The sequence below is a fragment of the Nerophis lumbriciformis genome, linkage group LG17 (genome assembly GCF_033978685.3).
Source record: "Nerophis lumbriciformis linkage group LG17, RoL_Nlum_v2.1, whole genome shotgun sequence".
Lineage (NCBI taxonomy): Eukaryota > Metazoa > Chordata > Actinopteri > Syngnathiformes > Syngnathidae > Nerophis > Nerophis lumbriciformis.
Genome location: NC_084564.2, coordinates 45,361,691 through 45,386,279, shown reverse-complemented (window position 1 = coordinate 45,386,279; position 24,589 = coordinate 45,361,691). Strand labels below are relative to the sequence as shown.

The 24,589-nt window shown below is 41.4% G+C and overlaps 1 protein-coding gene across 2 annotated transcripts in view; it reads right to left on the bottom strand.

The window, feature by feature from the left end:
- phf12b (PHD finger protein 12b) overlaps positions 1-24,589 on the bottom strand; it is a 46,276-nt gene that overhangs the window by 12,838 nt on the left and 8,849 nt on the right. For both annotated transcript variants that reach the window (XM_061973204.2, XM_061973203.2), the window contains exons 3-8: positions 18,825-18,897; positions 18,258-18,714; positions 14,178-14,298; positions 13,983-14,115; positions 12,658-12,822; positions 2,929-3,072 (exon numbers count right to left, since the gene is read on the bottom strand). In XM_061973204.2, the coding sequence (XP_061829188.1) occupies positions 2,929-3,072; positions 12,658-12,822; positions 13,983-14,115; positions 14,178-14,298; positions 18,258-18,714; positions 18,825-18,897 (1,093 nt within the window). The remainder of the gene's footprint in view (positions 1-2,928; positions 3,073-12,657; positions 12,823-13,982; positions 14,116-14,177; positions 14,299-18,257; positions 18,715-18,824; positions 18,898-24,589) is intronic.

The window sequence follows — 24,589 nt, the reverse complement described above, 5'->3', positions numbered from 1 at the left end:
GTCACATTGTATGCAGTCAAACAGCTTGCTGATGCGACATGAACAACAGGATGTATGTGGCGTTGTTATATTGTGTAAAAAAAGAGAACAACACAGTAGGTTTGTCCTGCTACCAATAATTTGGTACTGGTACTAAAATGTATTTTGATACTTTTCTTTTATTGGCTTTATTTTAACAACAAATGTTAGTGTACATGAAACATATGTTTATTATTGTCATTTAGTCCTTACATAAAATAGTGAACTTGTCTTTTAGTAGTAAGTAAACAAAGACTCCTAATTAGTCTGCTGACGTATGCAGTAACATATTGTGTCATTTATACACCTATTATTTTGTACACATTATGAGGGACAAACTGTAAAAATGGATTATTCTTCTACTTGTTCATTTACTGTTAATAACTGCCTAATTTCTGTTTTAACATGTTCTATCTACACTTCTGTTAAATGTAATAATCACTTATTCTTCTCTTCTTTGATACTTGACATTAGTTTTGGATGATACCACACATTTGGGTATCGATCCGATACCAAGTAAAAATAATAATAATAATGGATTAGATTTATATAGCGCTTTTCTAGACACTCAAAGCGCTTCACAGAGAAGTGAGAACCCATCATACATTTTTACAACGCATTCATTCATCATTCATTCTCCGGTGTGAGCGGCAAGGACAAGGACACAACGGCAGCAATTTTTTTGGATGGTAAGAGGTGGGGAGCGAACCTGCAACCCTCAGGTTTCTGGCACGGCCGCTCTACCCACTCCGGCATGCCGTAGTTACAGGATCATACATTGGTCATATTCAAAGTCCTCATGTGTCCAGTATTTACTGACTTTATAAACATAATATGAAATATTAAAAAACAAAAAAAGATAAAAAAATATCGATGTAATCATTGTGGTATCAACTAGATACGCTCTTGTACTTGGTATCATTACAGTGGATGTCAGGTGCAGATCCACCCATGGCGTTTGTTTACATTGCTGGTGAGCTATCGTATCCTCCTACGGTGTGTAGTGAAGCATGTTTAGCTATTCCTCGTCCTCCAGTGATAATGATACATGTAAGAAACGTACTTTATTTGTCACCATGGAGGCCAGGATTAGTGATTTAGAAGTAGCTAAAACACTGCCCACTGTGGATGGATGTTAGCCGCTAGCTAGCTAGCCATGTGTTAAAGCAGCTCTTCCTGAGGGTGTTTCAGTGTTATAACTTCACCTTTATCTTTACACCAAAATGTGTCCATTCTCCCTTTTCTGTCTACACACTGTGTCTGCTTGTAAGTACTCTGTGTGTGTGCGCTGCCCAACATGCTCCTCTGCTCGTAAACCCAGCAATGTCACGGCGTGACGACGGCGCCCCATCATGCTTATTAAAAAAAAAAGAAGAAAAAAAAGAAAAAAAAAAGACAACCGGTACTTTTTAGAGGCGGTATAGTACCGATTATGATTAATTATCAACGCTCTACTTTACTAGTATCACCCAAATTATATTTTTAAATAGTAAAAAAAAAATCACACTATACATGCTAGATATCAAAATAATTTTTAACAGCTCCCGTAAATTCCAGACTATAAACCGCTACTTTTTATCTACGCTTTAAACCCTGGGGCTCATAAAACGGTGCGGCTAATTTATTTATTTTATTTATGATGAATTTATATTTTTCCTCGTTGACGGCCATAATGCCAGAAAAAACAAGCAAAGACACTGAAATGGTGCGTTATTGTTTGTGCTATGTGCCATCTTTTGGACAGGTTCGCTTACTGCAGGTGCTGCAGTGCCCTTCTGTTTTAGAGCTTTCAACTGGAAGTACATCTGCTGCTCCATCTTGTAGCCGTCCATAGCGTTTCCCGTATGAATTCTTCATTCATCACTCCAAACAACGTTTGTAAGTTTTACAATATAATTAAAACTATTTATACTTACTAAACCGTCCCATACATGGTGTCTGGAGAAGTTTTCTTGCATATTCGTACGAGTTATAGTAATCAAGCTAATGTGGTTAGCATTAGCTAATATGCCAAGACATTTACAACTGTCTGCATTAGTATTATTAACTTATAATGGCATTCTTTTTGTATTGCTTCAGTTTAAAAAAATCCTCAGTAAATTCCCCAAGACGTCACTGTGGACTGTTTAGCTGGTTGGAGAGCTAGCTTTCACAGCCAGTGTGTTCATGACGATGACTTCTGTTTTGTTTGATCAGCCGTTTTACTGCCATGCTACAGGCACTGTTTGGAAACAATAAGGTATGTAAATAAACATTTACAAAATCTTTCTGTGTAAATAACTCATTTCACAATGTATATTTTTTTTCGGCTTATAGTTCGGTGCGGCTAATACATGAAAAATATATTTTTCTTCTTAAATTTAGTAGGTACCACTTATACGAAAAATACGATAATTTAAAATTCTATCAACAATTTTTTTGCCCTTGAGGGGGCTGTTTGCAACTTGCTTAAAGTAAAAACATTTCAAAGCAGAAAAAAATAAAAACTTATGTTGCTATTACTGGTTCAACAGAACACAAGTGTCTATATTTTTCACAATTACCACTTATATTAAATGAAATTTGCTTGTCGGTTTTGAGGAATTTGTTTGGCTTTTCGGCTTGTCGCTCACCGCTGACTCACAACACGTACACACAGGGAACATGTATACATAACATAACAAAACAGGACCATAGAAGCAAGCAACAATTCAATGATAGCAAACGTTAACTATCCAAATCGCTATCATTAGCTGACAACACACAAAGCTAATGCATGTACATATTTGGGCGTAGTTACATCATTACATGCTGAAGGTCATAAGAGCGGGATAAAACACATTGGAAATATAGCAGCCTCTAGGCATTGGCGTAAAGGTTGCAAACAGCACCTTTAATTTTAGCCATTTTAATTCCTTTTTTCCCCCTTACCTCCTGCTGCTCCTCCTCTGTAGTAAGATGTTTCCTGTGTTTGTGTTCAGGCACACCACTACAGACCAACTCCAACTGTCGCGTCCCTGCAGGATGTAGACCGGAGGGGGGGTTCCTGTACTGAAACTTGATGGCATCTGGCACCTGAGATCAAACAGTAAAAAACTAAAAATGCATGTTTTCAGGCAAGCACATTGTATCCCACCAGAGCAACTTCAACTGTTTGTTATGCATGTGTGCAACACCACATTATTCAGCTATACTGCGTGCATCCACAGTAACCAAACATCCCTTCCACCCAGAAACTGCAAACCCAGGCGATGCACTAATAACAATCAAAATGGAAGAAAAACAATATTATATTAGAACCAAGCACTAAGATCCTAAAAAAATCTGACCTGTGATGTATGCAAAAACAACATTTATGGCAACAGTGGCCTGACCCCTATAAGTCCATGGTATGTCCCAGACATACCCAAATACAATAAAATGAGAAACATAAGATCCCAGCATTTACATTGTCACCTGAAATGCTCTAATTCAGAGATGCTGTATGTGTGGAGCGGGGAGGGGTTTGATTCCTGACAGCGCGCCTGCTTTTGAGGAAACTAACATTACAAGGTATATGACTGGACAAGGAAACCTTTTTTGGGCTGCTCACCAAACCTTGTAGGTGCACTTTGAAGTATTTTATAGCTTTGCATGCATGTAAGGCTGCAGCTAACGATTATTTTTCTACCAATTAATCTATAGATTATTTTATCGATTAATCGGTTAATCTATAGATTATTTTTCCTTTTACCGATTATTCTTTTATTTAAAATGAAGATGAAAAAATAAATGTAGGCCAGTTTTTTCAAAAGGCATGGCTTTTATTTACCAAAAAAAAAAGTATGGCCACTCAGTCAACATTGACAACAACATGACAAAATATTCTGTAACAATGTAAACATTTAAAACTTTTAACATTTAACAAAATTAAAAGTAGCTTATTTGCTTTAATGTGCAAATATAAAATAAACATACAGTGCAAAACTTAATATTCTGCAATAGTATAAGCATTTCAAAAGTAAAAGTATTGCTTATTTTGCTTTAAAATGTGCAAAAATAAAGATAAACCTCCAATACAAAAAAGTGCGTATTTCCTTGAATTGGCGCCGGGTATATAGTATTCGCGTGCCTCGAATTACTGCCGGGTCAAACTCGTTTCGCAAAATAATTATCGCATGCTTGGCCTTACCGCCGGCTCAGGATTAACGCCGGATCAAACTCGTTTCGCAAAATATTAATTTTATTAACGCATGTCTGGAATTTTCGCCGGGTCAAACTCGTTTCGCAAAATAATTAGCATATGTCTAGAACTTCCGCCGGGTCAAACTCGTCACGTCATGAGTGACACTTCACCTGTCATCATTTTCAAAATGGAGGAGGCTGATTTCAATCATTTGAAATGGCATAAAGGGAAGAAGATTAAGAGCTATTCAGTAGGATTTAAGGTCCAAGCTATTGAATATGCTAAAAAGAACAGTAAGCAGCTATGTTTTATTAATATACCGTAGCTGCGTGTGTCAAATATGAGTCATTAAATGACTCCCGCCTCCTGGTGGTAGAGGGCGCTAGTGATCCTTCTTGCGACTACCGGTACTGCAGAAGACCGGTGCTGCAGAAGAAGACAACAAGCCACAAGAGTGAGCAGCGATCGTTTGCTTGCACTTTTAACATGGAGGATTACATATCTAAAATAAAACACTTTTCTAAACTGGACTTTCAATGGAAGCAGGAGGTAATAATTAAAGAAATATCTCCATCGAGACAGAGAGACTTTTAAAACTGAAGAAAGATAAGGAAGACTTCTATAAACATGTTATCGATGCTTTTGATCAGAAGCAGCTGCGCATGGACTCATAAGTAAAGGTAAGACCATAATAACGTTTTTTTTATTAAATGTGCTTTTCATGATGGTATCCTTACATCACTCAAATTTATAAGCGCAGGCCTAAATTTACCCCACGCCTTTTGGTAAGCGCAGGAGTGAGAAGAGGTTTTAAATTTATTAGCGCCCCGGCGGCTATTCAAGGAAATTAGGTATGCGACGCGTCGACGCACGAAAACGGCGTTGACGTATTTACGTAATCGATGACATCGAATACGTCGACGCGTCGTTTCAGCCTTACATGCATGAACCACACATTAGCTTTAAGCTGCTGAATTTGCTTCTAAAAACAAAAAGTACAACAAACACAAGGATTTATAATTAAATGTCTTGTACTGAGGAGATTTGTGTGGTCCTCAATGATTTGGCTCTAATGTCTGGGCTGCTGGCAGTGATTGATGTCTTGCTGGCAAAGCAATGCAGGGTTTCAGTGTGTGCTCAATAGGGATGGGAATCGAAAACCGTTTTGTTTCGATTTGTTAGTTTTGATAATAATTACCTTGTCAATTCCTGAGGGCACCGATGACATTTCCATGCGCCAAAAAGGCTGCAGTCATTAACGAGGAAGGATGACAAAAGGGTGGTAGCCTGCAATACTTGCAAAGTTGATATTTCATCAGAAAAGGAAATTCTACAAATATGCAGGAACACCAGCACTCACAGAATGTAAGCCATAAGTGCATCACCACCAGCCGCAGCGCCTCATCTGCTGTTAATACTAAGTAACACTGCCTAACATGTGCACCTCATTTTAAGACATGATATTATTAACTGTAAACACTTCTGATGCATTCATTTTGCATTACCGGTGCATGACGAGACAGCATGTTGGTTTAGAGGCTGCACGCTCCCCTGCTGTTTGACACAGCTGGAGACCACCTAATAGGTCAGAAAGATAGCGTATGCTTACTAAACAATAACATATGTTTTTTTTCCTGCAAAATATTGGTTTATGTTTATAGTTGCACAATTGTATCAGACATGACTTGTATTGTTTTTGGATGATTTAGTTTTACTTTTGTGCTCAGCTCATATATTCAAAAAAGAAAGAAAGAACAATTCTGTTAGCACAACTGTTCCAGCACATTCTTGTGTAATTGGCACAGAATAATATTTGTTGCATTTTTTCTTCCTTAGTAAAACATTCAAATATTTTATAGGTATAACAAATGTTTTTTGTCCTGGGACCTCCTTGCGCCTTGGCACCCCATTGAGCCTGTGGCCCTCTTAAGACCTCACTGTTGGAATTGTACACTTATGTTTCTTCTAAACTAAACCAAGTTGATGCAAATTAAACATGGTTATTTACACTTACTCCAAACGAGAATTGACAAGAGAATCGATAAAGAACAATATGGGAAAAATCTTATCAATTCCCATCCTTCGGTTCGGCCACATCTTGCCGTCCATGATTGACAGTTAATTCTGCTTGAACAGAGAGACAGCACATTGGCTGAAAAACTTAAAAGGAGAGAGGCCGCACGTCTGCCTCGCTATGGCCGACTGAGCAGGCCATTTGCACAGACACTAGCTAGGTTTGTGCAAAACACTTTGGATCTTACTAAATCAGGCCCTAACACCAAGCGGTACACAGCGTGTGCAATCCATAAAATAGCATGTTGGCGTGTTTCATGCCATTTACTAACACTGCGTGCGCAATTGTCAAATGGTCTCATATTTGACAACATGAAGGCTCCCTTGGCGATGCTTTGCCACAGAGGGGCGCTGATGCTCTGCAGATGAGCGGCGATGCAACTGATGCTGCCTAATACACAAAGTTTACATCAAATATGCAGCATCAAACAGCTGTTTAAGTGACCAATCCACTTAATAGATATGGTAGGAGAACAAGATGTGCAGTCTGTCAAAGTGTTTATCGCTGGGCAAAGAATTGCGGCCATAAAAATGACCACGCTAAACTAACAGAGGATGAAGGACAAACAAGAGTTTGAAGAATGCCACATTACTTTGCTGTGTTGTTCAACACAGAGATCTTCATGGTGGAGTTTTGGAGATTTGCTGTGATTTACACAGCTTGCACCAGAAGTGTTTGGTGAAAAAAGGCTTGATCATGATATGAGTCAACTAACACAAATTGAGGTGCAACAAATGAAAGACATAAAAAATGCAAGACCGTTCAAGTTTGGCGATGGGAGAATGGTCCATAAAATACCAGCTGTGGTAGCACAGACTTGACAGAAGTTGTCCCAGCCAATATCCCTTTCATTTGAAGAAAAACCTCAATGAAAAGAGCAGGTGCCGTTTTAGACATTGAGAAAATAAAATACTCCGGTGGGGGTCGGGTGCTGTGTCAAATATCAGCTGATATTATTGAGACCGGGAAAGCAGGGGAGTGGTTATGTAACACGCTCGCCAGGGAAGATGTTACTGTTGTATTGTTGTTTGCTGCACAAAATAAAGTTGTTTATCAAGGCAAAACTTGCGTCGGTGTTGCCGCCCAGCCCCTTAAGGGGGAACTGCCCCTTTCTGTTTTTTTGCCTATCGTTCACAATCATTCTGAAAGACATTATGACAGATCTTTGTTTTTTTAATGCATTCTACCTCTTAAATAAAACCTAAATAAAGCCAATGGGAGGTGATCTATTCTGCCTATGAAACCCAATAAATAACCATCAAAAAAGGGGCCAAAAATATTTATTTTCCATTTGGTGACTTGAATATTAACCAAGTATTAGTGATATTGTTAGTATAGGCACTAACACAGACACACCTTTTATAGAGGCGTCTTGATCACAAGCTTGTGTGCCTTTTTTGACATCATCAACTGAAAAGCTGATTCCTCGTTTCCTTGCCCGTCAAACTTTTTTGTAGATCACAAATCACGCCTCTCACCTGGATTGTAGAAGTACGTGGACGTATCCCGACAAGTGTGTACTTGTTGACATTTTCTTCGCAAGGATTATGAGTCATTCGTCGTCTAAATGGGAATATAACACAATTCTGGCGGTCGGCATCCTAATCACAGCATACCTTGCACAGTAAGTAATGAAGATTAAAAAAAATAAATGAAAAAAAGCAAACGTGATGCGTTTTTTAAAATGACTGCGACTGTATGCTTAAAATGATGAAAATACATTAATATTAAATGTTATTATAAATGTGGCTGTTACTACATTACATATATACATACATCATATATAAAACCTCAAAGGAGGTGTTTGGATGTTTAAGGGTTACAACTTGCTGGAAACCGCTATGTTCGGGACTGTTGTGCTATGATTATCACCGAAACCTGGCTTCACCCGGAAATACCCGATGCTAGCATGCAGCTAGCCGGACGCACTCTGCTCCGCCGGGACAGAACTAAGGACTCCGGTAAGAGCAGAGGAGGGGGGCTCTGTATCTACGTGCATGAGAACTGGTGCAACAACGGGACAATCACTGAACAGCACTGTTGCCCGGACGTGGAGTACATGTCTGTTAGATGTCGGCCTTTTTTTCTCCCGAGAGAGCTGTCTGTTGTTATCATCACGGCTGTGTATATTCCACCGGACGCCAAAGTAAACACAGCGCTCTCTCTTCTGCTGAACACCGTCAACGAACAGCAGCGGGCCCACCCCGACGGTGTTCATATCATAGCAGGGGATTTTAATAAGGCCAATCTGAAGACTGTACTCCCTAAGTTCTACCAGCACGTGAAGTGTTCTACAAGGGGCAAGAACACCCTGGACCACGTGTATACCAACATAAAGCACGCGTACAGAGCTACACCCCTCCCCCAGCTTGGACAGTCAGACCATCTTTCCCTCCTGCTCTCTCCTACCTACACCCCCATCAGACGCCAGGCCAGGCCTATCACAAAGACTGTTATGACCTGGCCTGACGATGCACTCCCCAAACTTCAGGACTGCTTCCAACACACAGACTGGGACCTCTTCCAACAACAGGAGCTGGAGACAGCCACAGGAACGGTGCTGGACTACATAAAGTTCTGCATCGGGAATGTGACTGTGGAAAAAACCATCCGGGTTTACCCCAACAAGAAACCCTGGATGACCAGCCAGGTCCGCACACTTCTCAGGGCCCGCGACGCAGCCTTCAGGTCAGGGGACAGGGCACTGTACAGTGTTGCTAGAGCCGACCTGAAGAGAGGGATTAAAAAAGCAAAGGCGGACCACAGGAGGTGCATAGAGTCCCATCTGTCCAGCAAAAACTCACGGGAGGTGTGGCGGGGCATTCATGACATCACGAACTTCAGAGGCTGCAATATGACAACTGCGGATCAGAGTGCGACACTGGCAGAGGAGCTTAACTGTTTCTTTGCCCGTTTCGAAACCCCCCAGCGACACTCATCTGCTCCAGCCATGCCCCCGCTCCCACCGAGCTCCGGCGCCACTCCACTCACTGTACAGGAGCACAGTGTCAGACGAGTGCTCCTGGCTGTGAACCCCAGGAAGGCTACCGGACCAGACGGAGTACCTGGAAAGGTGCTCAGGACGTGCGCCCACCAGCTCGCTCCCCCCCTCACCAGGATCTTCAACCTCTCCCTGGCTCAGGCAGTCATCCCATCCTGCCTGAAGTCATCTACAATAATCCCGGTGCCGAAGAAGTCTCCCATCACCAGCCTGAATGATTACCGACCAGTGGCCCTCACTCCGGTAATCATGAAGTGCTTCGAGCGACTTGTTCTCCAGCACATCAAGGACCATATCCCTCCAGACTTCGACCCCCACCAGTTCGCATACCGGGCGAACAGGTCCACAGAGGACGCCATCGCTGTTGCTCTCCACTCTGCTCTGAACCACCTGGAGCAGCAGCAGAGCTACGTCCGGATGCTCTCTGTGGACTATAGCTCTGCCTTCAATACAATAATCCCGGACAGACTCTGCAATAAACTGGACACTCTTGGCCTCCCCCCTCTCACAAACGCCTGGATAAGGGACTTCCTAACGGACCGACCCCAGAATGTGAGACTTGGCCCGCACCTCTCATCCTCCCGCACGCTGAGCATCGGCTCCCCACAGGGCTGTGTGCTGAGCCCCCTCCTCTACTGCCTTTACACCCATGACTGCAGTCCGGCCCACAGTGACAACCTTACCGTCAAGTTCGCCGACGATACCACAGTGGTCGGGCTCATCTCCAGGGGTGACGAGGCTGCCTACAGAGAGGAGGTCCTGAAGCTGACGGCCTGGTCTTCGGAGAACAACCTCGCTCTCAACACCAGCAAGACCAGAGAGATCATCGTCGACTTCAGGAGGAGCAGCACCGACCCTGCCCCCCTCTACATCAACGGCGAGCGTGTAGAGAGGGTCCACACCTTCAGGTACCTTGGAGTCCACATCTCTAATGACTTCTCCTGGACAGTCAACACCACATCAATCATCAAGAAGGCTCAGCAGCGGCTACACTTCCTTAGAGTCCTCGGGAAGTACAACCTGAAGCCTGACCTGCTGCTGACCTTCTACCGCTCGTCCATCGAGAGCCTGCTGACCTACTGTATTACGGTATGGTACGGCAGCTGCACTGCAGCAGACAGGGAGAGGCTGCAAAGAGTGGTCAAGACGGCTCAGAAGATCATCGGCCGCCCTCTCCCCTCTCTGACGGACATCTACACCTCCCGCTGCCTCAACAGAGCCAGTGCCATCATCAAGGACAGCACCCACCCTGGCTCTGACCTGTTCCACCTGCTGCCCTCTGGGAAGCGCTACAGGTGCATTAAAACCAAAACAAACAGGCTAAAGAACAGCTTCTTCCCCAGGGCCATAACCATCCTGAACGGACTGCCCCATTGTCCCTCATAACTGCCTTCTCTTCGGTGCAATAACCCATTCCACCAACCACCCTGTTTTTGTTTTGTTTTTTCATGTATATATTCATTTCACACCATATTCATTGCACTTCTACATTTTTTATATTTCTATATATTTGCACATTGTTTTTCTAGCATGCACACATCGCACTGTATGGAATGGCCTCAATCTCGTTACCTTGCGTAATGACAATAAAGCTGATTCTGATTCTGATTCTAAAAGGCAGAATAAATCGGCTCCCATATGCTCCATTGCAAGCAGACTTTTGATCACATTTATTTACTATTGAGAATGCATTAAAAAAAACAAATAAACATCCGTCGGCATGTCTTTCATAATGATTGTGAACGATAGGCAAAATTCCAAAAAAACAATCCACTTCGCACATGTTTAGATCAGCTTTGCACATGTTTTAGTACATGCAAAACTTAAGTACCGTATTTTCCGCACTATAAGGCGCACCTAAAAACCACAAATGTTCTCAAAAGCTGACAGTGCGCCTTATAACCCGGTGCGCTTTATATATGGATAAATATTAAGATTCATTTTCATAAAGTTTAGGTCTCGCAACTACGGTAAACAGCCGCCATCTTTTCTCCCCGTAGAAGAAGCGCGCGGTGCATGCTGGGATATGTGACGTTTCATTTCCATTTGTGTGTTTATGTAAAGACCCCAAAATGGCTCCTATTAAGTGTGTTGTCTGTCTAATTATAAATAATGCAGACGAGGCGTGTTAACTGAGTTCTCAACGTTTTCTCACAGCGTGCTCATAACCACATTCGAACTCCCAGCATACAACAACGCTTCTCAGGGCTACCGCGCATGCTCGTAACTATCGTTGCATGCTGGGTAGTGTAGTTGTTATATTTGCTAGCTCATAACAGCACATTGAGAGACACGCTTACGCGCTTAATTCAATACTCGCCGTCATTCCGGGTGGATTGACAAAAGACCTCCAGCCGCTAGATATTGGTGTCAACAGGGCATTCGAAGCTAGACTGCTAACTGCGTGGGAACTTCTCAGGGCTACCGCGCATGCTCGTAACTATCGTTGCATGCTGGGTAGTGTAGTTGTTATATTTGCTAGCTCATAACAGCACATTGAGAGACACGCTTACGCGCTTAATTCAATACTCGCCGTCATTCCGGGTGGATTGACAAAAGACCTCCAGCCGCTAGATATTGGTGTCAACAGGGCATTCGAAGCTAGACTGCTAACTGCGTGGGAACAATGGAAGACAGAAGGCGAACACACCTTCACTAAGACGAGGAGGCAGCGCCAGACGACGCCAACATCTGCCAGTGGATCGTAAATTTGCCCAACTTTTCACTTCGGACACCGAAGACGAAGGATTTACGAATGAAGAATAACTTCAGAAAGTGAGCGCTATGTTTATTTTGTGTGTTGTGACATTAACGTTCGAGCAACATTATGTTGCTATTGCTCTGCACTATTTTGAATTTTACTATGTTTGTGATTGCACATTTGCGTACATTTTGGGAGTGAACAGAGTTGTTAGAACGCTGGTTTTTAATATATTATTAAAGTTTGACTGACCTATCTGACTGTTTTTTTGACATTCCCTTTAGCGCAGCGTAGGCGCGGCTTATAGTCCGGGGCGGCTTATTGGTGGACAAAGTTATGAAATATGCCATTCATTGAAGGTGCGGCTAATAATCCGGTGCGCCTTATAGTGCGGAAAATACGGTAAATCAGCCCCTCTGTGTGTGGTTTCAATCCCTTGTTCATAGCCAAACGAATATGCTTCTGACCATTAAGAAACAACAACAAACATTTTTTTGGACTGTGATCTGCCCGCAAGAAGGCTTATCTCTAATCGAAAAATATCGTCACATTTTAATCTTGCAAGATCTTCACACCCCTAGTGAAATAAGAATAAAGAAAAGCGCTATACAAGTATATTATTATAAATGTTGCACCAACTACCAACAACTGTGAAGGGGCAGTTCTACAGGATTTCTCCACTAAAGAGGTTACATATAGAATATCCAAGTGCAGTTTACCTTGATGGTCTTCTTGTTGTACTGCCGTGTGGCCCGACTGTTGGGAGAATAGGGTCGATGTACCCTGCGTAGGAAGTCCAACTTGACAGCATGTTGGGACATTCTGTCCTGAAATTGGTCGAAAAGCTGACAGCGGTTGGACAAGCTGAGGCTCCCCTGATTCAGCTGTGCAATAGAAAAAATATTATAAAACCAAGAAAGATGAAACATTGTTCTGAGAAAATCATGTTTTGTGGTAGCTTAGCTTTCATACGCGCCACTTTTCTTAGAATTCAGTTTTTCATTTTCCCCAAAAGTTTGTCATGGTTATCATATACCATCTTGGCTATTGCCAAACAATACGTATTCGTTTTCCTGCTCAATCTTCTGCAAAATTAAGTGCCTAAAAAAAAATCTTGTGCGTTAGTGACTCAGTCTTGTCATATTTACACTGCATGAATTCCTGTGTCTTCATAAGGGTTTCTGTAGGTTCAAATTTATTTTTACAATTTAAGACCGATTTCACATCTGTACTGCCAAAATAGTACAAAGACATGAACGAAAATGTGAAGTCTACAATGACTTGCAAAGTATATTCATTTATTCAATGCTCTTTCATATTAGAATACAACATGCTCAACCCATCCAAAAACACCAGAAGGCTAATACTGTATTTGTTTGGAAGTCAGAAATCAATATTGGCCAACATTGTAATGGTCATTCTGTGTGTATGTATACTGTATTCTTTATTAATTTGAGCTCTTGTCCCTTGGTTGCAATCTCCTCCAGAATGTTCTTGAGTGATGCAAATGTTTCCTTGTAACTTCTCCTCATTCTGGCTGATTGACAGCGTTTGCTGCTGGCACTTTGTTTTTCCCACTTGCCAGTGGATTCCAACATCTTTTAAAGTGTTCTTGCACTTCATATCCACTGACTTTAATCATGCATTCAATTATTTGTTCTGGAGCCACAAACAATTGAACTTGCACTTTGCATTTTGTAGTTATAAATAGTGTCCTCAAAAAGCAAAACATTTAAAAGCGAGCCTTAGGTTTATGCATTTGTTTTAAATACAAATAATGCTTAAATATTTTAAAACTTTTCTAAAATGTATTTAATCAACTTTATGCAAATTTTGAATTCTTTGATTTATCCATTTATTACTTATTTATTTGTATTTCACATAGTTTTTTGCATGTTAAACTATTCTTATTCTCTCTAAAATGAGTTTTCTGTTAACTAGACGGGTTAACTAGTTTTGTGCTACTTCTTGTAAGGAAATTTGATTCGGTTTTTGTCTGACCGTTCCTAACAAAACCTGGGGTACTTGTTCCTCTGTGTCTCACCACTGAGTGCTCAACATGATTTGGGCACATCCATTTGCCGGTAGGTAAAGCTGTAAGTGGCGGGTCGAGACAGTCCGTGTGGAATAGAAGAGGACAATAGTCACACTGTATCAAAGGAGCCAACCTGCAACTCCTACAGGAGGAAACGTAAGACAGTAAGGATATGATCTGTCTGTAGATACTGTATTAGAATACCTGTTGCATGAGAAGCAGACTTTGACTGGTAAAGGTACCAGACCATTGGGATCTAGCTCATACTGGGGTCGCCTGAATGGCTTCCCAAGTAATTCCTCCTTTTTCCTCCGCTTACTGCTACCTGAACACATAGACAAAAGATGTTATTCCTTAAAAAAGAAAGTGCTGCATATATATATATCTCCAGTAATTGGTTATGAAGTTTATAGTTCAGTCCAAATTTTAGACCTGTATTTATTAGTCTCAATGACCATAATGGAACAACCCTAATTTACATGATAAAACCATTTTGTATCCATCGCTAAATGGAGACATTTGTATTCTTTCTGACTAAGGACTTATTTGGAGTCTGTCTATTGTAAAACATTGTGTTTTCTAAACAATTTATGATAATAGTTGCATAACAATATGTTCAATTCACAAACTTTGCATCATCAACAAGTTAGAAGACAGTACAGACTGAAAGGAAAACTGCAATTAACAAAATATATATATTTGACCAATCATCCACAATCCCTTTGTGAGATAAAAACACGTCTTTTCCTTTTCTGTGCGTTCTAAATAGTGAAAACTGGTAGTATGAGGCAGCTAATAATGCAGGTAATTAGGATTAACCTATTCCACCTATAAAGCGCTTAAAAAACATTTAAGAACCACCAACAACGCTCCATTTACACACTGTGACCTGCATATTCACTAGGGAAGTATTGTAGATACCACGGTATTGCCGTTTCAAAATCGTATTATTAAAGCCGTGAAGCGTGACTGTATTAAACAAAAACATGGTGAATGCAGTTTGAAAGTTAACTGCATCCTCTGCACAACACAGACCGCAATGTAGAGAGAGAAAGAGGAAGCAGGATGGGAAGTGAAGTACAGTAAATAAGAGTCATTGTTTCGTTTCAAACTCCTAATAACTGTTTGGCTTATGTTGCTGACAAACAAACCCTGGCGAAAGCATAACCTCTGTGGCGGAGTCTCGAGCATTCCAAGCCTAAATAGACTCGGTAGAGGCGCACTGTGCCGAGGGAAAGCACCTGTTGCAGACCGAATGCTACCATCACCCGGAAAAGATAAAGCCAGCAAAGCTAAACGTCTATTTGTGAGGTATTTACATTATCAACAGTAAAAATGTGCGTTAACTTTTCTGAGAAACTGAATTTTCCAAACTGATGGAAAACAAATTTCCACTGTACTCAGAAAGTAAAAGTTGAGAGACAACTATGTCCACATCCATTTACTACCGCTTGTCCCTTTCGGGGTCGCGGGGGGTGCTGGAGCCTATCTCAGCTGCATTCGGGTGGAAGGCGGGGTACACCCTGGACAAGTCACCACCTTATCACAGGGCCAACACAGATAGACAACATTCACACACTAGGGACCATTTAGTGTTGCCAATCAACCTATGCCCAGGTGCATGTCATTGGAGGTGGGAGGGGCCTATTCCCAGGTTCATGTCTTTGGAGGTGGGAGGAGCCTATCCCCAGGTGCATGTCTTTGAAGGTGGGAGGGGCCTATTCCCAGGTGCATGTCTTTAGAGGTGGGAGGAGCCTATTCCCAGGTGCATGTCTTTGGAGGTGGGAGGAAGCCGGAGTAGAACCCACGCAGTCACGGGGAGAACATGCAAACTCCACACAGAAATATCACGAGCCCGGGATTGAACTCAGGACTACTCAGGACCTTCATATTGTGAGGCACATGCACTAACCCCTGTTCCACCGTTCTGTCCCCTATGTGCACATGGACCTATTTAATCGGATTAATGTCACTTCCTGTCAATGGGAGAGGACGCAAAGAAAAAGGCTGCGCTTTTGCTAGCGGGTTTGTTTGCTAAGTTTGAAGACTTTTGATTTGTAATCACAGCCACAGGAGAGTTACGTGGCATCTTCAAACTGATTGATCCATTGACAGGCACTGACACGCTGAAATAAGGCAAGTTGGAAGAGCCGTTGGCTTGTCCTTCCATCGCTGTAGCAACCAGAAGCTACAGCTCGAGTTTGAAGCTGTTTTACAGTGCTTCCGACGACATAGAGTGATAAATGTAAGTTGACAGGCCGACACCTCAAGTTGATCTCTGAACGGCACAAGGTACGGAATTGTTGAAATAAACAAGTTAAGTGCCGCAAGTCGCTAAAGAAGCAACTGCCGTTAGCGAGCTGATACAAGAGGCACGGATGTCAGCGAGCTGCTGCAATGTCAAAATCTAAAGGAAAAACTCAAATCCTGAAACCTTTGGTGTCATCTGAATCAAATGATTCTCTGACACATGACACAAGGGGGAACAATATTTGATGTTGGACACAGGAGACTAGCAAAAACTAAAAGAACTTAACAAAAAATGACAGTGACAGTGTCGAACAAGCAGAAATGCACAAAGCAATGTTTTTTTTACAGTGGAAATCACTGCTTCTTCAGCACCTGCAGTGAAAAAACTCGTCCAAAAGATGGCGCCACAGCACATCTTTCCCTATGGTATGGTGCTGCGCAGCTGCGGATGTCAAAGTAAAGTATTCCAATTTAAGGTGTGAGCCTGAAAATGCACATCATATTTTTTAAGGTCCAGGTATACAGGAACATTGTAATCCCAATTATGATCAAATGAAATACATTTTGCCCATGTATACGTGGCTATAGTGGATGGTCTCGCACAATTCTTTGCCCAGGAAAGAAGTCAAGGTAATACTTCAAATGATCAAAATACTGCATTACAGGTGATCCAAAATGTGCCTGTTACTACATTACATACATACATCACTAGAGCATGCACAAAACCCAAAACCAGTGAAGTTAGCACGTTGTACATCCATCCATCCATTTTCTACTGCTGGGCACATTGTGAAATTCGTAAATAAAAAGAGAATACAATGATTTGTAAATCCTTTTCTGCAAAGACAAGATATTTCATGTCCGATGAAATGTAATGTTTTTTTGCAAATAATCATGAACTTTTAATGGCAGTAACACATTGCAAAAGGCCATTTTTACCAGTGTGTTCCATGGCCTTTCCTTTTAACAACACTCAAACAAGGTTTGGGAACTGAGGAGACACATTTTTGAAGTGGAATTCTTTCCCATTCTTGCTTGATGTACAGCTTAAGTTGTTCAACAGTCTCCCTTCTCATATTTTAGCCTTCACACATTTTCAATGTCTGGACTACAGGCAGGCCAGTGTGGTACCCGCACTCTTTTACTATGACGCCACGCTGTTGTAACACGTAACTTGGCATTGCACTGCTCCCCTCACCTCCCAGGGGGTGATCAAGGGTGATGGGTCAAATGCAGAAATTAATTTCATCACACCTAGTGTGTGTGTGTGACAATCATTGCTACTTTAACTTTAACCACTGTGCCACACGGGCTCATATAAGAACACTATTTTTGTATACATAGACAAAAAGTGCAGTTACATATTATGACCATAAGGTGTCATATTGCACAATTTGTACATTTATTTATGGTATAACTTAGTTTCTGCCATATTACTTTGTTAATAATGCTTGTGTTGCTATCATAAGCACATTTAGTTTCTACTTGAGGTACATGAAACAGTTACCTACAGTAACTTTTCTTCTACAAATGACATCACTTCGAATGTGTTTTTTATTTTTTCAAATAAAACCTACTTAAAGGATTAGTACATTTTTTTAATTTTGAGCACAATAATAATGGCCGTGATAATTTTGGTCACAATAACCGTGATAAGAAATGTTCATATAGTTACAGCCCTATAAAATACAATATAATAATTAAAGAAGCATAAATAATTGATTTATAATGGAATCGTAGCCCTTGAATTGTAATGGAATTGTGAGTTGCTCAAAAATTCCCAGCCCTAGTTGTAGGTTTAGGGGTGGTTTTAAGAGGGCTTTATAGGTGGAGAAGATCATATCCTCACTAGCAGATTTCAATCTTTAGTACGCACACGGAGGGGAAGGATGTGTGTTCATGTATCACAGAGGGATTGTGGATGATGGGTCAAATGTTCCTTTTCCTTTTTTTGCTTGGTTTAATTGAGTGGTTGCTTTCTTAGAAAAAACATTTGAATGACTTCCATGTGACATAGGTTAGGTATCCACTGACCTGGTAGTGCTGTGGTGCATGTGAGCTCACTAGGAAGCTGGAATTGCGTTGGATTTCTCTCCATAGCGGCTGCTATTAGCAGCTGAAAAGGCCTCTTGAGAAGACGTGGGGTTGGAGCAGACGATGCAATGCTCTCCAGCTCAGTGCCCTGAAAATCCTCATCTGGCTCAGCTGCCTCTTCTTCTCCATCATTCTGCTCCTCTGATGGAGTAGGGGTCGACGAAGTATTGGAAGTTGGCGTGCCTGGCCGGCTGCTTGGTCTGCTGCTACTCCTACGGTCCAAGAGGCGTACCTGGGCCACACGAAGACCCGGCCCAGCTGCTCCAGCTCCGGGAGGAAGTCCATCAAGACGTAATGGCCCAGCACTAAGCTCCAACTCCATAGCTGGGGAAGATGAACGCTTTGCACAGGACTTTTCTAGCAGGCCATTTGTCTGCTCAGACTTTTGCTCTCGTTTCTGAAAGACATTTTACAAAAACTACTAGGATGTTCTTTTGTCAATTGCTCATCAGCAGTGTGATGCTAAGTTTGGTGTAGGACGGACAGTTTGTGTAATCAGTCAACTACCTTTTTGCGAACATTGCAACGGTGACACATCCATTCTCCTGGGGGAAGCATCTCTTCACTCAGGGGCGGGTCACTGGAATTCAAACAATCAAGTAAGGCTTTTGTTTAAAGACAAAAAAGTACATACAGTGCATCTGGAAAGTATTCCCAGCACTTCACTTTTCCAACACTTTGTTTTGTTACAGCCTTTTTCCAAAATGCCCTCAAAATTCTACACACACTACCCCATAATAGCAATGTGAAAAGTTTTAAATCACATGTACATAAGTATGCACGGAAATTGCTGAGTACTTTGTTGATGCACCTTTGGCAGCAATTGCAGTCTTTAAATACAATGCCACAAGCTTGGCACACCTATCTTTAGGCAGTTTCACCTATTCTGCTTTGCCCAATCCTCCTTGCAGCACCTCTCAAGCTCCATCAGGTTGGATGGGAAGCATTGGTCTCTGTATAATGCTGCCTTCATCTTTCCCTCTATTCAGACGAGTCTCCCAGTTCCTGCAACTGAAAACCACCATGCTTCACTGCAGGGATGGTATTGCCCTGGTGATGAGCGGTGCCTGGTCTCCTCCAAACATGATGCCTGACATTCACGCCAAAGAGATCAATCTCTGTCTCATCAGACCAGATAACTTTGTTTCTCATGGTCTGAGAGTCTTTCACGTGCATTTTGGCAAACTTTCAGGGAAAAATAGGTTCCGTCTGGCCACTACACCATACTGGCCAAATTGCTGGGTTGTAGGGCTGCAACAACTAATCGATTAAATCGATTAAAACCGATTATGAAAATAGTTGGCAATTAATTTAGTCATCGATTCGTTGGATCTATGCTATGCACATGCGCACAGGCTACGTTTTTTTTTTTTTTTTACTTTTATTTATAAACTGACATTTACAAACAGCTGAGAAACAATAATCAAAATTAAAGCTGCAAGCAGCGTTGGTCGGGCCCGCGTATTTGGCAGGTGCTAGTCCTAAGTGTCCCAATACGTTTGTCTACTTTTAGTCTGAAGTGTCCCAAGACTTTTGTCTAGTGTACCTACCTTGTCTGCATTGTGTGGGCACGTTGGTGCTTCCTGCTTTTGAGCAGCCATCTTAGAAAAACAGCACCGCAGGAGCATCAGTGCAGCGGGTCTTTGAAGGGTCATAAAATCAAAACCGGAGCAGGTATTACGAATCCCATCTATACTTTTAATCACAAGGGTTTAATCTCTCACCTGTGTTAGTTTGAAGGCGAAACGACAAACGCACTCAGAGGAGATAGATTTTGAAGGAAGGTGACCGGTTTTAACATAAATGTTGTTTTGAAGGGGGAATAGAAAATTTCCAGTTGATTTTTGCTGGGGGTTGTCAATTTATGAAATGTAGGTCTAAGTGAGACCTACATAGAGATTTTTGTTTCATGTCTCTCCGACCTTCCCAGTGGGAGTTACAGGCAGTTTTGTAGTTTTTTCCTTCCGAGGAGCAGTTTTTTGTGCGTTTTAAGAAAAAATTGCTGTAGAGCACAATTTTTGGATTTGGGGTTAGGTTTTTTCATTAGATCACAGTTTTAGCCAGTCCTGATGTGTGTGTTCAGTTCGGTGAGTTTTGAAGCATGTTAAGGGGGTCAAATTACAGCGCAAAGATGCAAAAGTGACTGTTTTTAGTACTTTTTTGTATTGAAGGGGGAATTGCCATCTTCCTGTTGATTTTAGCCCGAAGACATACAATTATGAGAACTAGGTCTAAGTCAGACCTACATAGAGGTTTTTGTTTCATGTCTCTCCGACCTTCCTAGTGGGAGTTACAGGCAGTCTGTTTTTTTTTTTTCCTAGGGGGCGCTAGAGCGCAATTTTGATTTTTGGGGTTCGTTTTTTTTATCAAAAGACAATTTTCGCAGGTCCTGATGAGTGTGTCAAATTTGGTGAGTTTTGAAGCATGTTGAGTGGGTCAAATTAGTGTTCAAAGAGGCGGCGGAATAATAATAATAATAATAAAGAATAATAAAACGTTACAATTTCAATAGGTCCTTATGTCCCATTGCATAAGGACTCCCTGTGGGAGTCCTTTTGCAATGGGCCGTGCGGGCCCTAATAAAACGGACGAATAACAATAGGTCCTTATGTCCCATTGCATAAGGACTCCCTGTGGGAGTCCTTTTGCAATGGGCCGTGCGGGCCCTAATTAAAGCTGCAAGCAGCGTTGGTCGGGCCCGCGTCTTTGGCAGGTGCTAGTCCTAAGTGTCCCAATACTTTTGTCTACTTTTAGTCTGAAGTGTCCCAAGACTTTTGTCTAGTGTACCTACCTTGTCTGCATTGTGTGGGCACGTTAGTGCTTCCTGCTTTTAAGCAGCCATCTTAGAAAAACAGCACTGCAGGAGCATCAGTGCAGCGGGTCTTTGAAGGGTCATAAAATCAAAACCGGAGCAGGTATTACAAATCCCATCTATACTTTTAATCACAAGGGTTTTATCTCTCACCTGTGTTAATTTGAAGGCGAAACGACAAACGCTGTCAGAGGAGATAGATTTTGAAGGAAGGTGACGGGTTTTTACAAAAATGTTGTGTTGAAGGGGGAATAGCAAACATCCTGTTGATTTTTGCTGGGGGTTGTCAATTTATGAAATGTAGGTCTAAGTGAGACCTACATAGAGGTTTTTGTTTCATGTCTCTCCGACCTTCCCAGTGGGAGTTACAGGCAGTTTTGTAATGTTTTTCTTCCGAGGAGCAGTTTTTTATCAGTTTTATTCAAAAATTGCTGTAGAGCACAATTTTTGAATTTGGGGTTAGGTTTTTTTATTACAGCACAGTTTTTGCCAGTCCTGATGTGTGTGTTCAGTTCGGTGAGTTTTGAAGCATGTTAAGGGGGTCAAATTACAGCGCAAAGAGGCAAAAGTGACTGTTTTTAGTACTTTTTTGTCTTGAAGGGGGAATTGCCAACTTCCTGGTGATTTTAGCCCGAAGACATACAATTATTTTGAACTAGGTCTAAGTCAGACCTACATAGAGGTTTTGGTTTCATGTCTCTCCGACCTTCCTAGTGGGAGTTACAGGCAGTCTGTTTTTTTTTTTTCCTAGGGGGCGCTAGAGCGCAATTTTGATTTTTGGGGTTCGGTTTTTTTATCAAAAGACAATTTTCGCAGGTCCTGATAAGTGTGTCAAATATGGTGAGTTTTGAAGCATGTTAAGTGGGTCAAATTAGTGTTCGAAGAGGCGGCGGAATAATAATAATAATAATAATAATAATAATAAAACCTTAGAAAAACAATAGGTCCTTATGTCCCATTGCATAAGGACTCCCTGTGGGAGTCCTTTTGCAATGGGCCGTGCGGGCCCTAATAATAGGGGTGTAATGGTACGTGTATTTGTATCGAACCGTTTCAGTACGGGGGTGTGCCGAACGAGTTTCCACACGGACATATTAAGTAGCGTACTGCATGTTGTGTAAACAATACCGTACTCAAAATGCCGGACATTTGAGGCATTTGGGAAACTCCGCCCTGACAGCTCCGCAAAAGAGGACATGTCCGGTGAAAAGAGGACGTATGGTCAGTCTATGCTAGCCCGTTCGCTGCTAGCGTGCTGGCAAAAGAGGACATGCCCGGTGATAGCATGCTAGCAGCGACCGAGCTCGGTCCTGACCATACGTCCTCTTTTCACCGGATATGTCCTCTTTTGCGAAGCTGTCGGGCGGTGTTTCTTAACTGTCCGGCATTTTGAGTTAGGGTTGCGTGTATTTTCAATGTACGTTCAGGGTTAAGAAGGGGTTAAAAACAAAACAAACAGCAGCATTGGTGAGGTAGGGAGAGAGACAGAGAGAGAGAGAGAGAGAGAGAGAGAGTTATGATAAACGCGCATGCGTCGTCAGGCTCTGCTTTTTATCCATAGATTTATCAATTTAATTTGTTATGATCTATAGCAGGGGTGTCAAAAGTGTGCATTTTTGTAACATTTTCCTAGTTTTATTTGGTAAGTTGAACGAACATGGTGCCAGTATGCTGTTTTTTTCCCAATAAAATACTGGAAAGGATAGAAACGTAGTTTGTCTCTTATTAAACGGATTAATCGAAGTAATAATCGACAGATTAATCAATTATCAAATTAATTGTTAGTTGCAGCCCTACTGGGTTGCTGTCGAGATAGTTGTCCTTCTGGAAGGTTCTCCTCTCTCCACAGAGGGATGCTGTAGCTCTGACAGAGTGACCATCAAGATGAAAACCAATACTTCCCAGTCCGCCCTGAGATGGGTAGGTTGTGAGTTCATACCAAAGACTATAAAAATGGGAGCCATTACATCCCTGCTTGGCACTCAGCATCAAGGGTTGGAATTGGGCGTTAAATCACCAAAAATGATTCCCGGGCAGCAGCGGAGGGATGGGTCAAATGCAGAGTACAAATTTCACCACACCTAGTGTGTGTGTGACTATCATTGGTACTTTAACTTTAACCTAATGGAGCTTGAGAGGGGCTTCAAAGAAGAATGGGCGAAACTGACAAAAAATAAATGTGCCAAGCTTGTGGCATCATATTCAAAAAGACTTGAGGCTGTAATTGCTGCCAAAGATGCATCAAGGAAGTATTGAGCAAAGGTTATGAATACTTGTGTACATTATGATTTCATTATTTTTTATAAATTTGCAATTTAAAAATAATTAAAAAACGTTACATTGTGGGGTATTGTGTGTATAATTTTGAGGGAAGAAATGGATTGAATAAGTCTGTAAAAAATTAAATATTGAAAAAGTGAAGCGCTGTGAATTACTTCCAGATGCACTGCATGTGAATTAGCTTAAATTATTTTCAAAAACTAGGCCATGGTTTATTTATGTTTGTTTTCGACAAATTAAGGAGTGTGTTCATTTAAGAACTGTTCATAATTACCGTACACTTAAACGTCCATTTTTAATAAGGAAAGAAAGGAATAGAGAATGTGTAGCAATAATGTATATACTTTCGGGCTTCACATTTAATCGAATTTGAATCACAATCACCATTTTGGCTGCAACAGATAATGGTTCCACATTTGCTTATCAAACAAAGCACTTTCACAGCCCACGGCCACATGAAAGTAAGAGCGTCCTATTTTGTAAGGCGTGTGTCTTCCCATGCCAGAGGCCACTGTGTATGCGCAGAGTTTTACCTCAAACTTTTGCATTCCCCTACTCCTTTTTGGACATACTGAACTGTAAATTCTGATGTAACTTTGTAAGCATGATCAAAATAAACTACTAATGTTACTAAATATGTGTATTATTTATTTAGCCTTTTTATTGCATTATTTTATAAGCTGACGTCGGGTTTACCTAAAAATGGATTAGTGAATAACATTAATTAAAATGAAAATAAATGATTGGTTAATATATAGTAGGGGTGTAACGTATTGTAGATACCGCGGTTTTGCCTATCCAGCTGCACTCGGGCGGAAGGCAGTGCACACCCTGGACAAGCCGCCACCTGAAACTGTCACCCTGTGTCTTGTAATGTCCCGTCTTGTAATGTCCAATGTTATTATGTATTTTACTATGTACTGCTTTTATATTTCCTGTATTATATATTATTACTTTGAACTGTTTTATATTTTAATTTTTATCCTGTAAAGAAAAGCGCTATACCAAATAAAATTTATTATTATTAATATTATTATTATTAAAAGATATTTAAAGCCAGTGAAGCCAGCATTTTCCAATCTGATAAACAAGTCCACTGTAGAGGACATTGCCTCTCAGAAAGTACAAGTTGAAAGACACTAAAGTGAACATTGTTTTACACTGGATGTTTACATTGTCA